General features: G+C 43.8%; 1 protein-coding gene across 1 annotated transcript; it reads left to right on the top strand.

The window, feature by feature from the left end:
- Positions 1–130: 130 nt before the first annotated feature.
- LOC139609964 (protein NLRC3-like) lies at positions 131–17748 on the top strand. Its single transcript, XM_071465036.1, has 9 exons — positions 131–219; positions 7001–7120; positions 7218–7453; positions 7684–9544; positions 11504–11680; positions 14159–14335; positions 15057–15233; positions 15867–16040; positions 16894–17748. The coding sequence occupies exons 1-9, from the start codon at positions 131–133 to the stop codon at positions 16904–16906; spliced, it is 3024 nt and encodes a 1007-aa protein (XP_071321137.1). The 3' UTR covers positions 16907–17748.
- The last annotated feature ends 4391 nt before the right edge of the window (positions 17749–22139 follow it).

Below are 22139 nucleotides of genomic sequence, written 5' to 3'. Positions count from 1 at the left end.
TGACAGAAACTCCTGAGCGCTGTCAGAAATGAAGACTTTCCACAGTCAAATGAACAGACTCAGAGAGTGGGCACCCATGAGCAGGTGAAGCTCCGTCATGCAGCGGCCTGCGTTGGGTGGAGGTGCCTGAATGAAGAGGAACCTCGAGCAGACGGCGAGGCTCCACCAGGTAGCAGGTGGGGACAAGGAGAACCGTTCAAACTCAGATGGAGAGATCAGGTAGAAGCCTGGAGGAAGATGCAGGAGGTTTCTGAGAGGTGCAATCAAAACCCAGTGAGCATTTAGTGAAATCATGATGACAAACATCTTTTTTAGAAGAACAACTGGTGCAAAAACACTCTGTATTCTTATTGTTAAGACGGGATTACAGCAAGTAGACTGCACCGGGTCGAGGCTCATTTAAGACACTGTGGCCTCTGCTTTCACAGCACTGAGTGTGTGTGTGTGTGTGTGTGTGTGTGTGTGTGTGTGTGTGTGGTAACGACACTACGGGATTTGTCCCCACTACTTTCCATCTGAGCTACTGACATCAATGCTCTAATCACAGTTCAACAAACAGTGTTTCGGAGCCACACTCTGATGTCTGTGTTGGTCAGTTGTGCTGACTTGTTGTCCACACTGTGACAGTGGGGTTGTGAGATCCTGTGGATGATGTGGTGAAGTGTGTTACCAAGAGGTTGGACGTGTGTGTGTGGCTCTTTAATTTCAGACAGCAGCTCTCTTTGTCGTCAGCGGTGAACTCAGCTGATGAGCCACACTGGTTGTGTATTGGTTGACTGGGATCAACAACACTCAGACCAGTTCATTTAGTTTGTCCACTAGTGGAAAGAAGCTTCCAGGGACAGATGTGTGATGAAGATAAACCTCATCATCAGTCTGACTTTGACTCACTCCTCCTGTGGTTTCATGGCTCTTTGCAAACAACAAAAACGCTGCATCGCTGCCACCATGTGGACAAACAAGGTAATTTCATGTCCATCACATTCCATTCCAAGGGAACTGACTGAGCTTCATGTTAAAATGCATCCACCAACGAAGAAGAACACAACACATGGACGACAAGAGATGGGAACAAGAAGGACAATAAACACCTGTCCACCATTAAAGCTCCTCTGACTTCATCCTCCCTCATATCACTGAGCACTGCTGCAGACCCCCACCCTTCATTCACCTGATGGAGGGATGATGGATGGATGACAGCTGTTGCTAGGAAACCTCAGCTACATGAAGTCAGGTCAGTGGTTGCAGAGATGAATCAGTTTGTGGTTATAATGTGTCAGATCACCAGGAAACCCCTGTACAGGTGGTCTGGACCAGCTCTCCATTTAAAGGGTCTGACCCTTCAGCTTTGTAGGACTCTTATCCCGTCAATAGATTCTGTGGCTATTTAAGCTGGTGGTGAGGAGACTCACCGAGCTTCTAACTGCCTACCTCTGGGCGTCTACCCTGCTGCCTCTCATCCTGCACCTAGTTGAGTCGCCCTATTGAACTAAGTACAGATATCAGCCACGCCCGTTAACGGCAGCTCCCTTCTAAAGGATCCGTGCACTTGTTCTGGTGCTAGGATATAATTTAGTGGCTCTGTAAGCCCCAAGGATCTGTTGTATTTATTTTGGTTGAAGCAACCTTTAAGAACCACCTGTTTTTATTTGAACACTCAGTCTACTTGTATAGTCAAAGAAGAGTCATACACTCAAATTAATTCAGACTTAGTATATTTACTTATGTTCGTTGATTTCAAAGAATATGTAACCTATTCATCTAAATTAATATTGCCAAAATGAGCTGAGGCTGGTTGGCTTACAAATGACTTTTAGAGGGAGATGGATGAAGTGAAAGCCTGGCCAGGGTGTCTATCCTCTGTCAGCGGCCGGTCCCATGACATCAGAGTCCCTTGACTCTGCACAAAGTCCAGACTTCCTCTTTAGAAGTATCAGTTCCTTCTTGGCTGCACAAGCCGTGGAATCACAGAATTCCAGTTTGTGGTCCACAACTGGTTGGCAGGTTCTTTTCTCTTGCTTGTCCTCTGGTGATCTATTGTCAGCTGTAGAGTCTCTGTGATCTCTTGTGAGTCATCTTAAGGCTTGTAGACTCCGTCTCCTGTGTAGCTGTTCGAGGAGGGAACTTCGTAGATGGTGAGTAATTCACAAACAAAGAATGAAGAACTCTGACAAGTCAAGTTACTCTCATTTATATTCCTCCATCTCCCTTTACACACAAACCTGCAACTAGGTTTGTTTGTTGAAGTTGGTGTATGTGCTAAAAGATGTTTCATCAGTCCATAACCAGTTTCAACCAGATCCTATCATACTTAGTTACAGCAGTAGCACATCTTGAAATCAACATTCAGTGATCTTTCTTAATAATCCTTAATAAACTGCCTCGCTGTTACAAATCATTCCTTCACCAATCTAATACATTTCTTTCTAATTATAAGCTTTTCAAATCACAGTGTTTTGCTATTGAAATCACAATCATTCACTTTCTAATCATTTCATATGTTCACAGTCATCATCACACTCTCTTCCTTATACTGTCATGTTCACATGACTCACACTTCCCCTTTTCTGGCCTACTGGCCCAAAAGAGGATTTTCCAGTTCAGGGAAGTCTCAACATGTCACATATCTCATTTTTTATGATTTAAATCATTCCTTTATATTGCTTCCATTACACATTTCTTATTGATATTTATTTGGAGCATAATCATTCAAATAGAAATCTGTGTCTTACTGTTCAGTTCATGATGTTGGTCCCTTTAAGTTGATGTCAGCAGCTCTGAGATCTCAACCCTTCTGGACAAATGAGATTCGTCAGTGAAATAATGAGACAGGTTAGTGATGTGTAAGATAATGTGATGTGTTGTTACAACAGTTTGTTCATTGATCTGTTTGTTCATTAAATAAACTATATACATAGTGTGAAAGAAGGTATTTCCATGACTGGAAGACAAATTGAAACGGCTGCTTTCCCTCATATTCATTCAGGAAGGAGCCATAATCTTTGTCCAGGGAGTCTCATCTGATTCTTTCAGGATTTACCACTGACTTTAGGTGTTTGTTTTTGTGTAGGGTGTTGTGTATAACAGTTGACAACATGGTGTTTGTTGTGTTTTTGTTTTTTCCTACAATGCTTTATTTCAAGCTGAATCGAGAGCTTTTATTCTGAAAAGTTTGACCAAAGTTCAGGTTCTGTTGTTCTCTTGACAGAGCTCTGAAACAGACACCAGTTCAGTAAAACCTTCAGACTGACATGTGACTGTGGCCACGACGCCACACGTGAACAGGAACAAAGTGTGTGTGTGTGTGTGTGTGTGTTTCTGAGTGTGTCTCTTGAGCAGCTTGTTTGTCCTGACTCTTGTGTGTGTGAGCTCACAGTGAGTGTTACTGGTTTCCCTCTCAGACTGACTGAAGTCCTGAAGATGAGTGATTGTGTGGAGGAAGAGGAGGACAGAGCAGAGTCTCCGGGACCCAGCTGTCTGTCTGTGAAGAGTCACCGGTCCAGAGGTGATCCTCCAGAGTTCAGTCCTGAACCTGGACCCTCAGACTCACAGTAAGAGACCTGCTACAAACCTGTGAACCTCCAAACTGTCTCTGTAACAGTGTTTAGTGTGTTGAGCTCCTGCAGTGATGTCACTTCCTGTAACAGCTGCCGTAGTGTCGCAGAAAATAACTTCCCCTGGTTCCTCTGACATATCAGTGTATTAACAGTGACTGCTGAGGAGCTGGTTTCTTGTGAAATGATCCCAACAAAGAAGAGTTTGACTTTTTTCTTGTGCATATTTTTGCTGCAGCTGATGAACATGACAGAGATGTAAAGATGTCAGTAATTAAAGGGCCGTGGTGGAGCAGAGAAGCAGCCACAGAAGAAGAGAGCAGTGTGTTGGTGAACCTGGATGAGCTGGGATCTAACAGAGTTGACCACACTTTGCAGGATCATTTCACAGCCTGAATGATGAGCTTCACATGTCAGAGCTTCACTCTCCACAGTTAGTTTGATCCAAACTACAGTGAGCAGCTGTTGGAGGAAATGACTGAGCCTCTTTAACATCAAACTAGATATTTGTCAGCTGTTTATACAGATTTCAGGCTCTATGTAATATGGGCCGCTGATTGTAAAGTGGTTCATAATGAAACAACAACATTTCACCACATTTTGTCAACTTTTTTTCTTTAAACAAGATTTACATCAATATTTGAACTTTGTCATGTTCACTTTTCTTTAACACATACAAATAATATAATGTTGATATTAAATCTAAATTTTAATGTCAAATCTAAATATTGGTGAAACTTAAATTTTAGCTAATATGCTAATTCGTACTGCTGGTCAGAGGAAGTACCAAAATAAAAGCTGAATCCAGCGTGATCCACAGTCAAGAGGAGTGGGTGGAGAAGGGCAGACGTAACGTACCAGTCATATAAATGGGGCTTTTAAGTTTCATTTAATAAGACAGTGTTCTGTACAAGGAAAATAATAGTGAAGTGAGACTAAAATGATATCCTCAGGATTTGGAGAGAGTGAAAGCTTTTTAGGGAAATGATTTGATGAGAAAATGACATGGACTGTACATATGTGGTTTATGGATCAGCAGCAAACACTTCTCTCAAAAAATGAGATCATGTACAATATCAAGCTTTGAGATGATGCACAGGTGCATTTAAAACAACCCCAACTACAGCATTACAGGTGGAAATGGGAGTCGTGCCTTTAGAAATGAGAAGATGACAGATATCACTGAATTACTGGATCAGTTTACAGGGTCATAGTCCAGGTCATCCAACACCAGAGACGTTAAACCTGGCTGGGAAAAGGAGAAGAGGGAAACAAAAAGCTTTGGGTGGACAATGAATCAGAAAGCTTCAGAACTGAAATCAGTGAAATCAATAAAACGTCAGTCCAACAGTGACATTGTCAGGAATACCACCTTGGATACTTCCAGACACCACAGTAGATTTCACATTGTTTGAAAAGAAGAACAAAGATGAGTTCATTTATAATCCATGTACTATACAAGCTGACACTGACAGTTGCCATAGTTACATCCAGATATAGACAGACGCATCAAAGAACTCATCTATTAAAGCTGGAGGAGCATTTTTGTATTGCAGAATTTCAAATGAAATGTGAGAACCCACTTGCAGGACTGGATGAGACCAGCACGTCTCAGCAGCCTGCAGGACACCTTCTGAGACTACCGGCTGGTCAATGTGCACCATCGTCCTGGGGAGGAAGAACCATCTCTGCAAGCCCTTTGGCACTTTAGCACTGGCTCTGTTGTCTGCAGGGTTTTGAAATATGTTATTCCACCACTGAAAGTCGCCCAATAGCACCAACAAACTGAGCAATGGAGGCAGCGGTAAATCAACAGCTCCCATGTTCTGTGAGGTAGATTTACTGTTTTTGTCAATGGAGTCTGGTATGTGGCTTTGAATAGAGCAATGGCTGTTTCTGGTTAAACAAAAAGGATCTTTCCTTTAACAAAAATGTCTGTCTCAGTAGGAACCCTGTCCATAATATTGTCAGACACATATATTAATAATCTGAACCTGTTAGTAGCAAATCAGGAACTTTCAGTGGACGTACTAATTTGGACAACTGCCTTGTTTTCTTAAGTTGCAGCCTTTTACCTCTTATTGTGTTCTTGCATCATATTGGACTGACTCCATTTAGGCCCAAAATGATGGAAAATAGGGTCCAGGTTTGAAAGTATCTGAATTATCTTAGCCACAGCTTTAAGAAGAGTAAATATGACAAAGTTCACAAATATTGCTGTAAATCTGGTTTTAACATTATTTGCAACTAAATGTGGTGAAATGTTAATTTCAGTCTGAACTACCTAACAATCTTACACCAGCACAAAGCACAACACCAGTGTCTTTGCTAGTGTGTGTTGGTGTTAAAATGAGGTGAGGTCAGGAGCGTTGTCGACTCATTTCTATCTCATTTCATTCAGTTTCACCTGAGGCTGTAAAATATGAAAGTGAGGGAACAAAAACATGCATTGCGCCTTTAGGTGAATATTTTTCAGCCGGGCCTGTTTGGTGGAATCCTGCTGTAGCTGTAGACGTCTGCTCGCACACTTTCACTCTGCACACCAGCAGTTTCCTCTGCAGAGAAGAGCTCTGTCTTACTCCCTGCTAAATTCACCGTTATCAGAGAAATCCACCAAGGTGCAGGTGCACCTGGCTTTTAGAGGGGATGGGAGAGAGCTCTCTGTCCTAAATGCTCTGGCTCCATGTGCCTAGATGGTTAAAATAGGCCCGAAGTCTTCAGAAGGAACCAATGGGCTCAGAGCTGAGAGCCACAGACAGAGGAGCGAAGTCACAAAGTGTTGAGAGACAAACTCACACACTGTTGGTTTGGCTCTTTTCATGGGGTTTGTTGTCAAGAACAAACATGTAGAATAACAGCAGAATGATCCTTTAATTACACACAAGACTGTCTTTACCATCACTGATATCTGTGCAGGTGTAACTCTGACAAACTGTGTGTTTGTCAGTGAAGTTGTGTGATGGTCAGATGAAGCCTGCAGCAGGATGTGGTGTTTGCTGTTGTCACAGTCATGTAGAAACACACAGGCCTCCTTGTGTGAAATGAAGCTGAACTCCAGAGAAAGAATCAATATGGAGAAGAAGAGCAGACACATCAGCAGCCATTAGTTTTAGTCAGGGTGTTGTTTTGTCTTCATTTGTGGCAGCGGCAGTGTCGGGGTCACAGACATCTGATCCTCTCATCTTACCTTTGTATCACTCTGCTTCTTTAGAGCTGATGTGAGACAGGTCATCAACAGCTGGAGACTGGACACATTTAATGACTGACTGACACAACAGTGTTGTTTCTGGATGCTGCTGTGTTGCTTCCATCCTTCAGTACAGTGTGCGATGCTGAATGGTGACATCACTGCAGGACGTCAGCTGAGAGTTCCCACAATGACTCTGTCATCAGAGAATTGATCAGTGATCCATGTGATATGAATAAAAACATGTTTGTGTTTGCAGAGGTCAGAACCACAGACTGAGAGCAGAGTCTCCAGGATCCAGCTGTCTGTCTATGAAGAGTGACCGGTCCAAAGATCTTCCTCTGGTCTTCAGGCCTCAACCTGGACCCTCAGACTCACAGTAAGAGATAGTATCTACTGTAAACTGAGCTGAAGATGATTCAGTTATTAGACATATTTGACTGTGACATGTTAGTGATGAAGACATGTCTTCACAGAGGGAGGAAGAGGAGTGGTGTCTCTGTGGAGGAGCAGCTGTCCTGCTGTGCTCTGTGTCAGGACGTCCTGAAGGATCCAGTCTCTACCAGCTGTGGACACTGGTTCTGCAGACAGTGCTTCACCTCATACTGGGACCAGTCTGGGTCTTCAGGAGACCCCTCCTGTCCCCAGTGTGGACAAAGACCCAGAACCAGACCTGGACTGCAGACAGCCAGTCAGAGCAGCACTGTACAAAGTGAGACTGAACATGTGTCTGCTGATGTCTTCATTTCTGAAACCAGGACCTGTTGTTTTCTCCAGTGTCAGTTGTTCTATCACACAGCACTGACATTTCAGATGATTCTAAAAAGCACAACATTAAAAAGCTTTTCTTTGCTGCTCTTTAGTTTTTCTGTAGCTGATGAAAATAATCAGCAGATTCTCAGATTCTCTGTCTTCAGTCTGATATTGTCTCTTCTCTTTCAGCAGATAGTGGTCTGCAGGAGGTTTTAGATCAACATAAGATCAGCCTGAGGAGCAGATGTGAACGTGTGACTGAAGGAAGTGATGGAACAGGAAGTGGAACCCTCCTCAACAGGATCTACACTGAGCTCTACATCACAGAGGGACAGAGTGAAGAGGTTAATACCCAACATGAGGTGAGGCAGCTGGAGACAGCTTCCAAGATGAAGACCCTCCATGACGCTCCAATCAAGTGCCACGACATCTTTAAAGCCTTACCTGACCAACAGAGACACATCAGAGTGGTTCTGACCAATGGTGTCGCTGGTGTTGGAAAAACTTTCTCAGTGCAGAAGTTCAGTCTGGACTGGGCAGAGGGCTTGGAGAACCAAGATGTCAGTCTGCTGGTTCTGCTTTCATTCAGGGAGCTGAACCTGATCAGAGAGCAGCAGTACAGTCTTCTCAGGCTGCTCCATGTTTTCCATCCAACATTACAGAAGGTCACAGCAGAGCAGCTGGCTGTCTGTAAAGTTCTGTTCATCTTGGACGGCCTGGATGAAAACAGACTTTCACTGGATTTCACCAACAGGGAGGTTGTGTCTGATGTCACACAGACGTCCTCAGTCAACCTGCTGCTGACAAACCTCATCCAGGGGAACCTGCTTCCCTCGGCTCTGGTCTGGATCACTTCCAGACCTGCAGCAGCCAATCAGATCCCTCCTACATGTGTTGACAGGGTAACAGAGGTACGAGGCTTCACTGACACCCAGAAGGAGGAGTACTTCAGGAGGAGATCCAGTGATGAAGAGCTGTCCAGCAGAACCATCTCACACATCAAGAAGTCCAGGAGCCTCCACATCATGTGTCAAGTCCCAGTCTTCTGCTGGATCACTGCTACAGTTCTGGAGCACGTGTTGACTACAGAGCAGAGAGGAGAGCTGCCCCAGACCCTGACTGACCTGTTCTCACACTTCCTGCTGGTTCAGACAAAGAGGAAGAAGCTCAAGTATGATGGGGAACATGAGACGAGTTCACAGGAGCTGATGGAGGCTGACAGGGAAGTTCTTCTGAAGCTGGGGAGGCTGGCATTTGAACATCTGGAGAAAGGAAACATCATGTTCTACCAAGAAGACCTGGAGCAGTGTGGTCTGGATGTCACAGAGGCCTCGGTGTACTCAGGACTCTTTACTGAGATCTTCAAAAGAGAGAGTGTGATCTTCCAGAAAACAGTCTACTGCTTTGTTCATCTGAGCATTCAGGAGTTTCTGGCTGCAGTCTACATGTTCCACTGTTACACCAACAGGAACACAGAGGTCCTGGAGAACTTCCTGGGACAAGACTACAAACACAGAAACTCAACCTCAGAGTCTGTTTTTGAGAAGATTTCTCAATTTTTTCGAAACCACGAAAGTCATCATCTACCTCTAGATGTCTCCCTGAGGGCAGCCATGGAGAAATCCCTCAGAGGTAAAAATGGTCACCTGGACCTGTTTGTTCGCTTCCTTCATGGCCTCTCTCTGGAGTCCAACCAGAGACTCTTAGGAGGTCTGCTGGGTCAGACCGAGAACAGTCCAGAAACCATCCAGAGAGCCATCAACAACCTGAAGAGGATGAACAGTGATAAAATCTCTCCTGACAGAAGCATCAACATCTTCCACTGTCTGATGGAGATGAAGGACCACTCAGTTCATCAGGAGATCCAAGAGTTCCTGAAGTCAGAGACCAGATCAGGGAAGAAACTCTCTGTGATCCACTGCTCAGCTCTGGCCTACATGCTGCAGATGTCAGAGGAGGTTCTGGATGAATTGGACCTGAAGAAGTACAACACATCAGAGGAGGGACGACTGAGACTGATCCCAGCTGTGAGGAACTGCAGGAAGGCTCGGTGAGTCCAAACATGATCAATATAATTATCAGTCAGTAGATTAGATCAGTAGTTGAGTTAAATTCAGAAACACTTTCCATTTATTCTCATTATTCTTAGTTTTACTTTGAAACAATCAAAGGTCAGTTGTGTTTTTTTCTGGAGGTGTTGTAAATGCTGTGAGCACCAAAATGTAGATGTTTCAGTTGGTTGTGATTGTTGCTGTTAAGTTGATAGAACACTTGTTTTGTTTATTTGTAATAATTGTTGGATGCATCATTGATTTGTTAATGTTCTGTGTTGTTTTGAGTCTTTTTGGTTTAATTCAAACCAGATCAAACTAATTAAAGCAGCTCCACTGATCTTACACCTCAGTGTGTTTCCAGGTGTTTCCAGGTGTTGGGGAGGACACCTGCATATGAGAAAACAGTAGTATTAAACCTTTAGTGTGTCCTCAGGTGATGTCACCTGAGGACGACACCAGGCCTCTGTAGCCCCCCCTAATCTCTGCTGCATAACACACCTTAATGTAACAGCCGAGGGTTGGTGGTTGAGGTGCATTGTGGGTAATGTAGGCACCAGGTTTTATTTTTGAGGAAGAAGAATGTGTGAATGAAAAAAGAAGATGTCTCTGGTTCAGCTTTGTTGAAACTGTCCATTGTGACAGTGTTACAGGAGAGCAGTGATGAATCTGTGGAGGTCTGTATTCAGGACTCATGAGGTTTCTATGACAACAGTCATCAGTGTTTGACAGTGAACAGTGAATGCAGTGAAGCTCTAATGAGCAGGTTCTAGCAGGTGTTTAGTAAAGTTTGTATAAGACCTGAATCATTGTCCAGAGATGACTGAAGTCATGATGAGTATGGAGGATGTTAGGGGACGCCCCCCCCCTTTAAATCACAGGAGACAACAACAGTGGGCTCCAATGAAAGCTGCTTTAAAAGTGGAGCTGAACAGCAGCCACTGTGGTAACAACAAACACTGATGGGATAATGGTTCATGATCAAACAGAATGTAACAGCTGCACAAGCAGAGAAAAGTCATCACATCAGTGAAATGACTCAACTGGTCAAAGCAGACCAAGAGTGGAGATGTAAACCCCTGAGTGTATTGACCTGATCAAGGCTGAGCTTTATTGATTATTGAACTTTTCATGTTGAAGAGTGAACTTGTGTTTTTTCAAGTGTCATGTAGGAGCTTTAAAGTCTTTCCATAGATTGTGCTGAATGAGACAGAAAGTCCCAGGTGTTTTCTCTCTTGTTGCTGTAGAGGAGAGTCGTATCAGGAAATGTTCAGCTTCAGCCAAGAACACAGGTGTGAATCTATCAGAGCAGAATGGGAGGATTCAGTCTTCTTCTACACACCAGAGCTCAGTGTCATGTTTCTGTGAGGACCTTCTGTGAAAACCAGGCAGCAAACAGAGATTAGATTGAACTGTTGACTGAGTTGACACCTAACCCTCCTCCATGGTCTTGTGGATCAAATCGAGTCCACTAAGTGTTGATCACTAGTGTTTTACTGAGGACAGTTTGTTCATGGATCAACGTGGGCGCTGCCACTGATTCACCACAATGAGCCAGATGTGTTTTATGCAGTGGTGTGTGTTGACTTCTACAGAGAGGCAGCAGAGCCAAGCAATCTGGAGTCAGTTTAAAAACAGTGGAGAATAAAACTGTTTTTCTGAACAAGATTCTGACTCTGGATCAAATCATATGATGGAAGCAGAAATGTAACATCATTTTCCCTCCTTCATCTGCACAACAAAGATTCCCATGAAACTCTGCAGGTCTGAGAGAGAGTGATGAGAATTATTGTTTCATGTCAAACACAATCAGATCAGATGAGCTGAGCCACAGATGTGAAGAGCAGATGTTCATCACATCATCATCTTTTCTCATCAGATGCATTTTAACTTCAGTGTCTTTTATTACAAACTGTCTGATTTTATTCTAACACACTTTATGTTTTCTCTCATCACAGACTTATTTGTTGCGGAATCTCAGAGACTCACTGTGAAGTCGTGTCCTCAGCTCTGAAGTCCAACCCCTCCCATCTGAGACACCTGGACCTGAGTGGAAACTGGGACATGAAGGATTCAGCAGTGAAGCAGCTGTGTGCTGGACTGGAGAGTCCAAACTGTAGACTGGAGACTCTGAGGTCAGTTCACTGACTGGAGCTGTTGTAGTTTTATATTCAGTTCAAATCTGTGAAGTTCCAGTTTTTCATTGGTTGGTTCATTTTCAGGATTTCTGTGTGAGGATTTAAAAAATCAGCCAGTGAAGAGAAAGAAGGAAGATGAGACCAGGAGCAGAGTGATGATGGGGAGGGTCAGGAGAATCCCCGGGGGCCGTTTGGGGGCCGGGGCCGGACTGATTATTGTGTAGACTAATAATATTGTGTTATATAAAAGTGGTCTACCTCGCTGCACCATCCTGCAGCCTGAACTGAGCCTTGAAGCTGAGTTGGCAGCTGAAATGCTAAGCAGGGGCGTTGTAGCTAGCTGCTAGCTCAGCTCATATTAAATGTGGCTAGTATAGCTAGCTGCTAGTTGTTGGGCAGCAGCCCTGTGCTTGTGTTAGCTGCTGTTTGTCTTTGTGTGTTATTAACAGCTGGGACTGGTGATCTCCAGGTAAAATGAAGGGTCCCACTCGGCCCCTGGATGAGAGCAGTCACAGTGTTTGTGATTCAGAGCAGCAGAGAATTGACAGAGTTTGATGTTAAAATCAGAAAGTTGATGAGAATCAAACTGCAACAGTCTCACAGATCTTCTGCTGCTGCTGCTGATCTGAACACCAGCAAAGCTGCAGCTCTCTGCAACCAACAAATATTGCAGTTGTTGTTGTGTGTTGATGTCAGCACTGCAGCATCATGGGAAGCCACAGACCTTCAGACTGCAACACAAACCAGATCAAAGCAGGGCCAGTGGCTGAGGCGGGAAAGTGGAGACAAGAGGAAACTCAGCTGGGACATGGAGGCAGGAAGGATTAGATTGATGCTGGGAGCAATTTATGAGCAGCTCCCACCTCCCCAACATCATAGTGAATAAACAGGTGAGGAGCCAACATGTCCTCTATGTTCAGGTGGAGCTTCATGTGGCTCCTTCTATCAGGGGCTAAAACAAGCCTGTCTCCAGGCCCACACACCTGGAGACATCAGCAGGTGCTGAGGTGTCTCCCAGCAGCCACTGAGAGTCAGAGCTCAGAGGTGAACTCACTGGAGGCAGAAGGAGACAAGATGGATTTGATTTGTTGGTGAGGGTGAAGGACTCAGGAAGCAGCTTTGAACAGGCGTGATGCAGCTGAAGGCAGGGAGGGACTGGCCAATCAGAGGAGATCCAGGAAAACAGCTCCCAGTTCTTCAGGAGACAGCTGCCACTGATCTGAGAGCAGATGTTGTGTTGTGGTCAGAAACACAGCAGCTTGTGTATGTTGTGGAGCTGACAGTACCATGGGAGGACGCAGGAGAAACGGCCTCTGAGAGGAAACAGCTCAGATACACAGAGCTGGCAGCAGAGGCAGAGGAGCCTGCTCTGAAAGCTGAGCTCCAGGGGAGGTTGGCTGTAGGGGTTTTGTTGGCAGATCAGTCTGGTCCCTGTTACCTGAACTGAGCTGCTCTCACTTCTGTTCTCTTCAAGTCCACGTTGTGCTTCTCTGAACCTGTGCACTGTGAACTCAAAGCGCTCCAGGTGTCCTTCATGTCATATCTAGTTGATTGTGTGTGAACACTTCTTCTAATCACATGAATAACACAAGTGGTCATGTGACTGTGGTTCAGGAGCAGTTACCAGAGCAGACTGACACTGACACTCAGAGAAACTCTGTTCATCAACTATCAGACCTAAACCGTGGACGTTGTGCTGAGCTGAAGGGTTGTAGGACTGTGAGCACAGGTTTGATCTCTGCTCTGTGACCTTCATTAACCCCGTCCTCACTCAGTCTGCTCCTCACTGGGGGGTTGATGTGAAAATCAGATGAATTCTACTTCCTCATTCAGTGAAGATCAGCTGAATAAATCTGTGGTGTTTTCCAGCAGGAGGCTCTGAACGTTACCTGAAGGTGAACTGGTTGTTGCTGCAGGTCACAGAATCTGACGGCTCACAGAATGGGCTGTAACACCGGTGGTAGACTGAGGCCGAGCACTCGTCCTCCTCAAGTTCTCAACAGTGACACAAGTTCTTCTTTAAAGATGTGGACACAGAGAAATCTTTTCCCTCCTCCTGTAAATGTGACATTGTGCAGTTGTTTGGTGACTTTGGAACATTGAAGCTGCTCCACCATGTTTGTTCTGAACAGTGTGACTGAGTTCTCACTGTTTGTTCACGTCCTCAGTGTTTTGTTTCTGTGCTGATGTCTGTAGTGTCAGAGAGGGAACAGACTAAACAGACGTGAATCCTCTGATTCTCCTCTGATTACAGACTGAACTGAGGTCAGCAGCAGCTGATCAACCTGTGTTCACACCAACAGCTGTATGAATGTTGTGCTGACATTTGGATGATGTGTGTAGAAGGCTGACATGATGAAGATCCACAATAACAGAAGGACAAAGTCACTCTACTCATTTTAGACCAAGATCATTGATCAGGACAAATCTGATTGATTATCAATCATTGATCTACATCTTTGATTCTTTATTCAGATTGATGGACTGCAGTTTGTCAGAGATCAGCTGTTCTTCTCTGGTCTCAGCTCTGAAGTCCAACCCCTCCCATCTGAGAAAACTGGACCTGAGTTGGAACCAGGACCTGCAGGATCCAGGAGTGAAGGGTCTGTGTGGTTTTCTGCAGAGTCCAGACTGTAGACTGGAGACTCTGAGGTCAGACTCCATGTTTTCTTTCTGTGCTGAGATGAATGTGATGTGAAAGTTGTGTTGACACTGAGCTGCAGACATGAGGCTGATATTATACTGATCCACACTGAGGATCTTCATGGTAAAGTCTGTTTTCTTCTTCTCTGCTTTTAGTCCAGTGACTGTTTCTCTTCAACTTTCACCTCATGACTTTTTAAAACACCAACAGAAACACATTGAATCTGTCAGACAATAACTGATCTATAATCAATAGCTGATGGTCCCAACACTTTTATAAGGCTCTGTGATGTTTGTACTGACTCCAATATTCAAAGCCAAGTTGTCATAGCAACATGGTGTTTCATCACTTTAAATCCTGTAGGTTTGACTTTGTTAAATATTTGAGCTCAGTCACCAGGTGTCTGTGTCTCTGCCGTTCCATCAACTAGTGAATTTAATATATATTTCTATACATTTGTTCTCATGTCTCCAAACTTCAGCCTGACATGTTTGTTGTCTTTGAAAACTTGAGGATCTTTAGTAGAATCTGCACAACATGAGTTTGTATAGATGGAGCCACAGGTGGAGCTGGCAGAGTTGAAGAGGTGGAGTCACTACGTCTTTATTGAAGCAGCAGCATGTTGTCATGAATATTAATGAGAGCTGTTTTTACTTTGTCTGTTTGACTCTTTGTGGTTTCAAGCAGGAACTTTGTCTCCTAAACTCACATCTTTGATTCTTTATTCAGATTTATGGGCTGCAGTTTGTCAGAGATCAGCTGTTCTTCTCTGGTCTCAGCTCTGAAGTCCAACCCCTCCCATCTGAGAGAACTGGACCTGAGTAGAAACCAGGACCTGCAGGATCCAGGAGTGAAGGGTGTGTGTGGTTTTCTGCAGAGTCCAGACTGTAGACTGGAGACTCTGAGGTCAGTTCACTGTTGTAGATCTTATATCTTGAATCCACAGCTAATGAAGCTTCACACACAAGTTGAATCCATTGACTGTGAATGAATGAATGACATTGTAAATAGTTGTTGTCTCATGTTTCCAGTTGTTCTTCTCTCAGACTGAGAATGATTCTTCACTTTCAGCTCATTTCACTCACTTGTCATGAATAATGTCTGTTCACTTCAGTTCAACCTTCACAGCTCACACACTCGTATTTCTCTCAGTCAGAGGACTCATGTTTTCTAAACCCACTGGAGAAAATGTCCAGTGTTAGTTGTTCAAGTCAATTCATTTTTATCACAACAACATACACAAGATCCTCACAACTAATATTTGTCCAAAGAAAGTGAAGAAACAATCTTCTTTTTTTCAGTAGATTTCAGTGAAGTGTCAGGACTAATGTCTGTTTGATCAAACTGTGTGTGTGTGTTTTCATCTGTAACACAACACACACAACTGTTGTGTTGACAATGTTGTGTTGTACTGACATGATGATGATCCACAATAACAGAAGGACAAAGTCACTCTACTCATTTTAGACAAAGATCATTGATCAGGACAAATCTGATTGATTATCAATCATTGATCTACATCTTTGATTCTTTATTCAGATTGAGGAGCTGCAGGTTGTCAAAGATCAGCTGTTCTTCTCTGGGCTCAGCTCTGAAGTCCAACCCCTCCCATCTGAGAGAACTGGACCTGAGTCTCAACAACCTGCAGGATCCAGACCTGAAGGATCTCCGTGGTCTCGTGGAGAGTCCAGACTGTAGACTGGAGACTCTGAGGTCAGTAGAGGGGCGGAGTCAGTCCATGCTGCTCTCAGCAGTATTGTACTAAACACAGTTAGTATCAGAGCAAAGATCCAGTGTTTCCTGTGAACCTCCAACCTCCTCAGTGGCTGCTTTCCTCAGTGAAGCTGTGAGAGGAGAACGGGGACAGGCTTCAGGATTGGACAGAAAGACAGAGAGAGAGACAACAGTCAGCCAATCAGAGCAGCCAGAAGCTTGTTGTGATCATGTGTGTGAGTTGATGTGAAGACGACTGTTGTTGTTGTGTTGATGTGTACAGGAAATAAAGCTGATTCCAGCTGACAGCCTCACAGATGGACAGAGACAGTGTCCTCATTCATCAAACTGTCCAATCTGATCTGAGACTGTTTGTTCTCTGGTTTCAACACTAAACAGCTGATCAGTTTCCTCTGTGTCACAGCTCTGAGATCAGTGTGATGGAGCCTGACAGTCCCTGGCTCTTAGTGACAGCCTCCATGTTCAGTCAGGTGATGTTTCAGAAGCAGCTCACATGTTGATCAACACACAGAGACTCTGTGTTTAAAGTGACATCAGCTGACAGGTAACAGGAGTGAATCCATCACTGACCTGTTGCTGACTCAGCACTTTGTTTCCACTGTGGACTGAGTGAAATGTGCAGAGTGAACAGACTTGATGCTGAACGTCTCTGCAGGTCTGTGAGCTTCCAGCTCAGTGTGTTCACTCCAACACGTTAACATGAGAGCTGAGAGGAAGCAGCTGCTGCACATCTGGTGTGAACAGGACTGAAGTCCCTGCTGCATCACTGACTGATGAAGTGAGTCTCTGTAAACACTGATTCATCTCCTCTGCTTTCTTCTTCTCTGTACAGCTGGAGGGGGTGAGAGTGGAGAGGAGAGCTTGATCCAGCAGTGACTGACAGAGGAATCAGAAGAAGTGGAGATGACTCTCAGTGCTGCAGTCTGAACTGATCTGAGAACAGCTCCACTGTCACACACAGAGTCCAGTCCACCATCATCCCTATGTTTTCCTCTGGATCTGACAGAGCATCATCAGTGTCTCTGGACTTCAAGCTCATGGAGTTCAGCTCTGAACAGTTTCCTTGTTGAGCTTCACAAAGAGGGAATTTCACAGTAAAATGACTTGAACTCTGAAGATTAGTTTGACTCAGACGTTGAAGCCTCATTCATAACACTGAATATGCTAAATATTTGTAACCAGCCCCTGCAGCAAATAGAAACCAAAAGAGATTTTTACTGTAGTAGAAGTTAAAATATTTTAAGATAAAAGTAAAAAGTCAGTTGAAGTTAAAATCTACTCATTATGTTACTGTTACATTTTCATAGTATTGTATTTTATTGCACATTTACTGCTTCTCTTAAGCCTGTTGAGATATGAGGTTTTTAGCCATATCTCCCAGCATTTTTATATGAGCATGTCTATATATCTTAATGATAAGTCAACAAGTATCATTGGTTTAATTAATCATTAATTAACAGAACTTTAAATCCTTCTGTGTGGTAAATAATGTTTTTATATTTACTTCCTGTTCTTTATAGCCTTATATTTGACTGGTGTTTAGTTCTGCTGTTTGTAGCAGAATAATAATTCAGTGTAAATTCAAATGAAGCTTAAACTTTCACCGACACAGTGAGGGGGGCAGTAGAGTTTCAGGAGCCAGAACAACCTCCACCAATCAGAGGTTTAGTTCAGCCTGAGAGGTAAAACCCAGGGCTGGTCATCTTCATCAGCTCCTCTCTTCTCTCATTGGCTGTCATTCACAGCTGATCCACAGAAATACTCTGGGCTTTGTTTACTAGAGGTTTTAATGTTGGCATTTCACTTGTTTCTTGTCTTTGTTTAACACGACTGTTTTTACATCCAGAGACTGTTGATGTGAAGTGCAGCATTATCAATGACCATAATTAGCAAATCATTTGAACACATTTCCTCCATCCACTACTGACTTATTCAATGACCTTGTTGCTTCCAATGATAATTTAAGATTCTCTTTTGATTCAGTTTCTCCTGATCAAAAAACACCACAAATCAAATCACCATGGAAAAAGAAGCTGTTGAAAAGCTGAGAGAGGACAGAGGAAAAGCAAATCACATGTTCACTTGTATATTTTTAAACATAGGGTTTTAATTAACAATTAATTCAGAAAACCAAAATAACCACAGTTTTCTTTTCTACAGTTGATAATCTTTTAAATCCACCACCTGCTCTCAATCTAACTCAACTTTCAACTGAGAAAATCTCAGCACAGTTTTAAAGAAAACATTTCTGTCAGAGCCAGCATAGCAAATATTAACACCCAAACTCTCATGGGCTCCCAGCTATGATGTCAACCATCTGCTACCTTACTCTCTCCTAAGGAACAACAAGAATAATAAAGTCCTCTGAACTCAGGAAACCTACTGCTTTTAAAATGTCAATGATCAATCTGGACTGCCAGTTAAATAATTCCAGACATATTTCTTTAAGAGAAAATTGTTTTTAATCAACCACTCACATTTCGCCAGTAACATTTTAGAAAAGTTCCAATCTGGTTCTTCAGCAACCCACAGCACAGAGAGTGCTGTAATCAAAGTGGTAAATGAGAAATGAGCCGGTCTCTGACTGTGTTTTAGTCTGATTTATTCTTATTTAATGAAACAGCCATAGGAATGGTGAATATCCTCAGGGGCCCCACAGTACTGAATATGGTGTTCCTCAAGGAACCATTCACAGCCCAATCCTGTTATCACTATATTTGCTCCCATTGGGAAACAGTATCAACCATCACCATATTGGGTGCCATCTGTACGCTGATGATACACAATTGTACATCTCTGTTTCCCCAAATGACTCCATTGCTCTGCTCTCTCTCATCACCTGTCTCACTAACATTAACACATGGATGTGTAAAAACCTTTTAAAAGCAGCAAGAGAAAATATACACTTTGTGTTTGGTCTCAGAAAACAAATGAAAACACTAATCACATATTTGGGATCACTTTAGCCTCAGATCTTTAGAGGAAGAAATAAGAAATGTTTCCAAAGTCACTCAGAATCCTCACTCACACTTTTATCACTACCTGTTTAGACTGTTGTGATTCTCTGTACCTTTCAGAAACCACTGTAAAGTTGTGACATGAGATTTTCTTTGGTTTTATGTTCCATGCAGATCACTAAGCTCTTCCACTACCTTTCTTTTAGATGTCTTTTCAGTGTTTTTTGTTGTTGTGTTGTTTTAATCCTGTGTGAATCACTTTGGGCAAAGTGTTTGTAGGACATATTTTATGTATGTTATCTATATGTTATATCAATAAAGTTGAATTGAAAAACATTTTAGAGCCATGTTTAACCTGTTGCTGCCCAGAGGGACCACCTGTCCTGCAGAGTCTGTCAGTCTTCATGTGTCAGGACGGAGTGAAGCAGCTCCACGGTCAGTTGTCTTTTTCAGGTGGTGTCAGCTGAGAGCACAACACACACAAACACACCAGAGTCCATAACCAAACAGGTGGAGTGTGAACGCTGGATGGACCCTGCAGTGGGACGGTTTAGTTGACATGGTTTTTGTCGGGGACTCGGTCCATAGAGATTTAAACAGACAGTGACAGATCAGTGAAACCATAACACCAAGTTCTGTCAGTCAACACAATGTGGATATAATAATAATAATAATAATAATAGTGCTCTCAATTAATGGATGTTTCTTTGTTTTCTTAATAATGGGGCAAACATTTCATTTAATTTGTGATTGACGCCTGATGGGCGTGGTTAATGAAAGGCCTCCTGCAGGCAGCTGTTGGAGTTGCAGTGAGCGGGTGGACTGAGACACAGCAGAACGTCTTCTGTCTCCTCCTCTCCTGCTGATTCGCTGCTGCCTGGGTTCACGATGAGGAGCCGCTGTGTCGCGGCTCCTGTTGGATGGAGATGAAAAAAAGCTACGAGTTACGGGAGGCGGAATTTTTGGGCCACCTTCGCTCACAAGGGTTAAAGGACACGATGTTAACAGAGCCCACGACGATGACCGGGACGTGTGCGCCTTCAGAGTGAGCGAGAGGGCAGCAGGAGGCACCGGGAGGGGCCTGGTGGGCGACTGCGGGGCCACCTCGCACATCGTCACGGGCCTTGCCGAGTTGAAGAGGTTTGACGAGCGGTTCCAGGCCAAGACACGCTGCGTGGAGCTGTGCGTGGGCGTGGCAGAGCGCAGAGGCGATGCTGGAGCCCGTCTGATCGACAGCAGAGGAAGACACCTGAACGTAACGCGGAGGCAGGCGTTGTATATCCCATCCTTCTCACAAGACATTTTCTCTGTGACAGCAGCCACTGCCAGCGGAGCGGCCGCCATCTTCAAGGAAGGGAAGAACAGAGACGGTACCAGATTCCACGTTCACCTACAAGACAGACTGTTTTATTTGCACACAGTAAGTAATGGTGAACGTGATGATCAGTGCAAGGGTTGTCATGACATACAGACTTGGCATGAGATACTGGGACACTGCGACTACAGTGACATCCAGAGGTTACAAGATGTTGTGGACGGTATGAAAATGAAAGGTTCAACAAACAAACCTCTACATTGTGAAGTGTGCACCCAGGGGAAGTTTTACCAGACCTGAAATAGAGACCCTGATGTGAGGGCTAAAACCCCTCTAGAGCTGGTACACACAGACTTGGCAGGACCAATCCACCCAGAGTCTAGAGATGGGTACAGATATGCACTTTCATTTACTGATGATTTTTCCAGTACAGTGTTTGTATATTTCTTAAAGAACAAAAGTCCTAGCTACAGAGAAGTTTCTAGCTGATACAGCCCCACATGGCAAGGTGAAACGCTTCAGATCTGATAATGGTACAGAATTCACAGGAAAAGAGTACCAGACTTTGCTCATTAAAAATGCGGTAAGACATCAGACATCAGCACCTTACTCTCCTCACCAAAATGGTTCTGCTGAGCGCAGTTGGCGCACACTTTCTGACATGGCAAGGTGTATGCTAATTGAGAGTGGTTTGAAAACAACTGTGGACTTATGCGGTCCAGACTGCTGCTGTGATTAGAAACAGGGCAGACACCGTTCCAAATGTTGACAGGAAGACGGCCCAACTTGTCTAGAATGCAAAGGTTCGGCTCAGAGTGTTTTGCTTATAAACAAGACAAGCGAAAACTTGATCCAAGGTGTGAAAAGTGTGTTTTTGTCGGGTACGACAAAAACAGCCCTGCATACATTGTCTACTTTCCTGACAGAAAGTGCAGAGGCACAGACTGGTAAAGTTTGTAGCTAAGTCAGGTATAGAACAACAGACCGGTTTTACACCTGATTATGAAGACTTCACACAGCACAGGTCCAGAAGTCCAGATCATCATGTTGCAGCAGAGCATAAACCTGAAGTGAGTCACCACCAACCACAGACGGTTGAGGTCAAGTGTGAGCCTGAGTCTAGCCGATACCCCACTAGAGAGAGGAGAATGCCAGACAGATACACAGATAGCCATGTATCTAAATGTATGTCTGATGAGGAGACTGATCAAGTTCAGAGTAACATAGATTACTGTTATCGAGTGATGTGTAACATACCTGTTTCATTTACAGAAGCTGTAACATCAGATAAATCAAGAGAGTGGGTAAAAGCAATGGATGAGGAAATGCATTCACTTATAGAGAACAACACATTTACCCTGACCAACTTGCCTGAGGGTAAGAAAGCAGTGGGGGGTAGATGGGTGTATGCTATTAAAACCAATGCTGATGGATCTGAGAAGTACAAAGCCCGATATGTTGCTAAAGGGTACAGTCAAAAGATTGGTGTAGATTATGAGGAGACATTTTCTCCTACCGCTAACATGACTAGTGTCAGAGTTTTGATCCAGAAAGCAGCACAGGAAAATTAGATTTTACACCAGATGGATGTGAAGACTGCCTATTTAAATGCACCCATTGACTGTGAGATTTACATGCAACAGCCGGAGGGGTACGAGTTAAAATCCCACACAGACAAAGAGTTGGTTTGCAAACTGGAGAGGTCATTATATGGGCTAAAACAATCAGGCAGAAACTGGAACAAGTTGTTACATGAGTATCTGACACAAAACGAGTTTATACAAAACCAGGCTGACCACTGTGTTT

This window comes from Trachinotus anak, unplaced genomic scaffold (genome assembly GCF_046630095.1).
Source record: "Trachinotus anak isolate AG129_WGS33_773 ecotype Australia unplaced genomic scaffold, CSIRO_AGI_Tana_v1 ptg000026l, whole genome shotgun sequence".
NCBI classification, from domain to species: domain Eukaryota; kingdom Metazoa; phylum Chordata; class Actinopteri; order Carangiformes; family Carangidae; genus Trachinotus; species Trachinotus anak.
This window is presented reverse-complemented; position numbering and strand designations above follow the sequence as displayed.

Coding starts and splice junctions, on each gene's coding strand:
- LOC139609964 (XM_071465036.1), top strand. CDS start 131: ATGAAGAGGAACCTCGAGCAGACGGCGAGGCTCCACCAGGTAGCAGGT. Junction 7,121..7,217: donor CCTGGACCCTCAGACTCACA/GTAAGAGATAGT, acceptor ATGTCTTCACAG/AGGGAGGAAGAGGAGTGGTG. Junction 14,336..15,056: donor TGTAGACTGGAGACTCTGAG/GTCAGACTCCAT, acceptor TTCTTTATTCAG/ATTTATGGGCTGCAGTTTGT.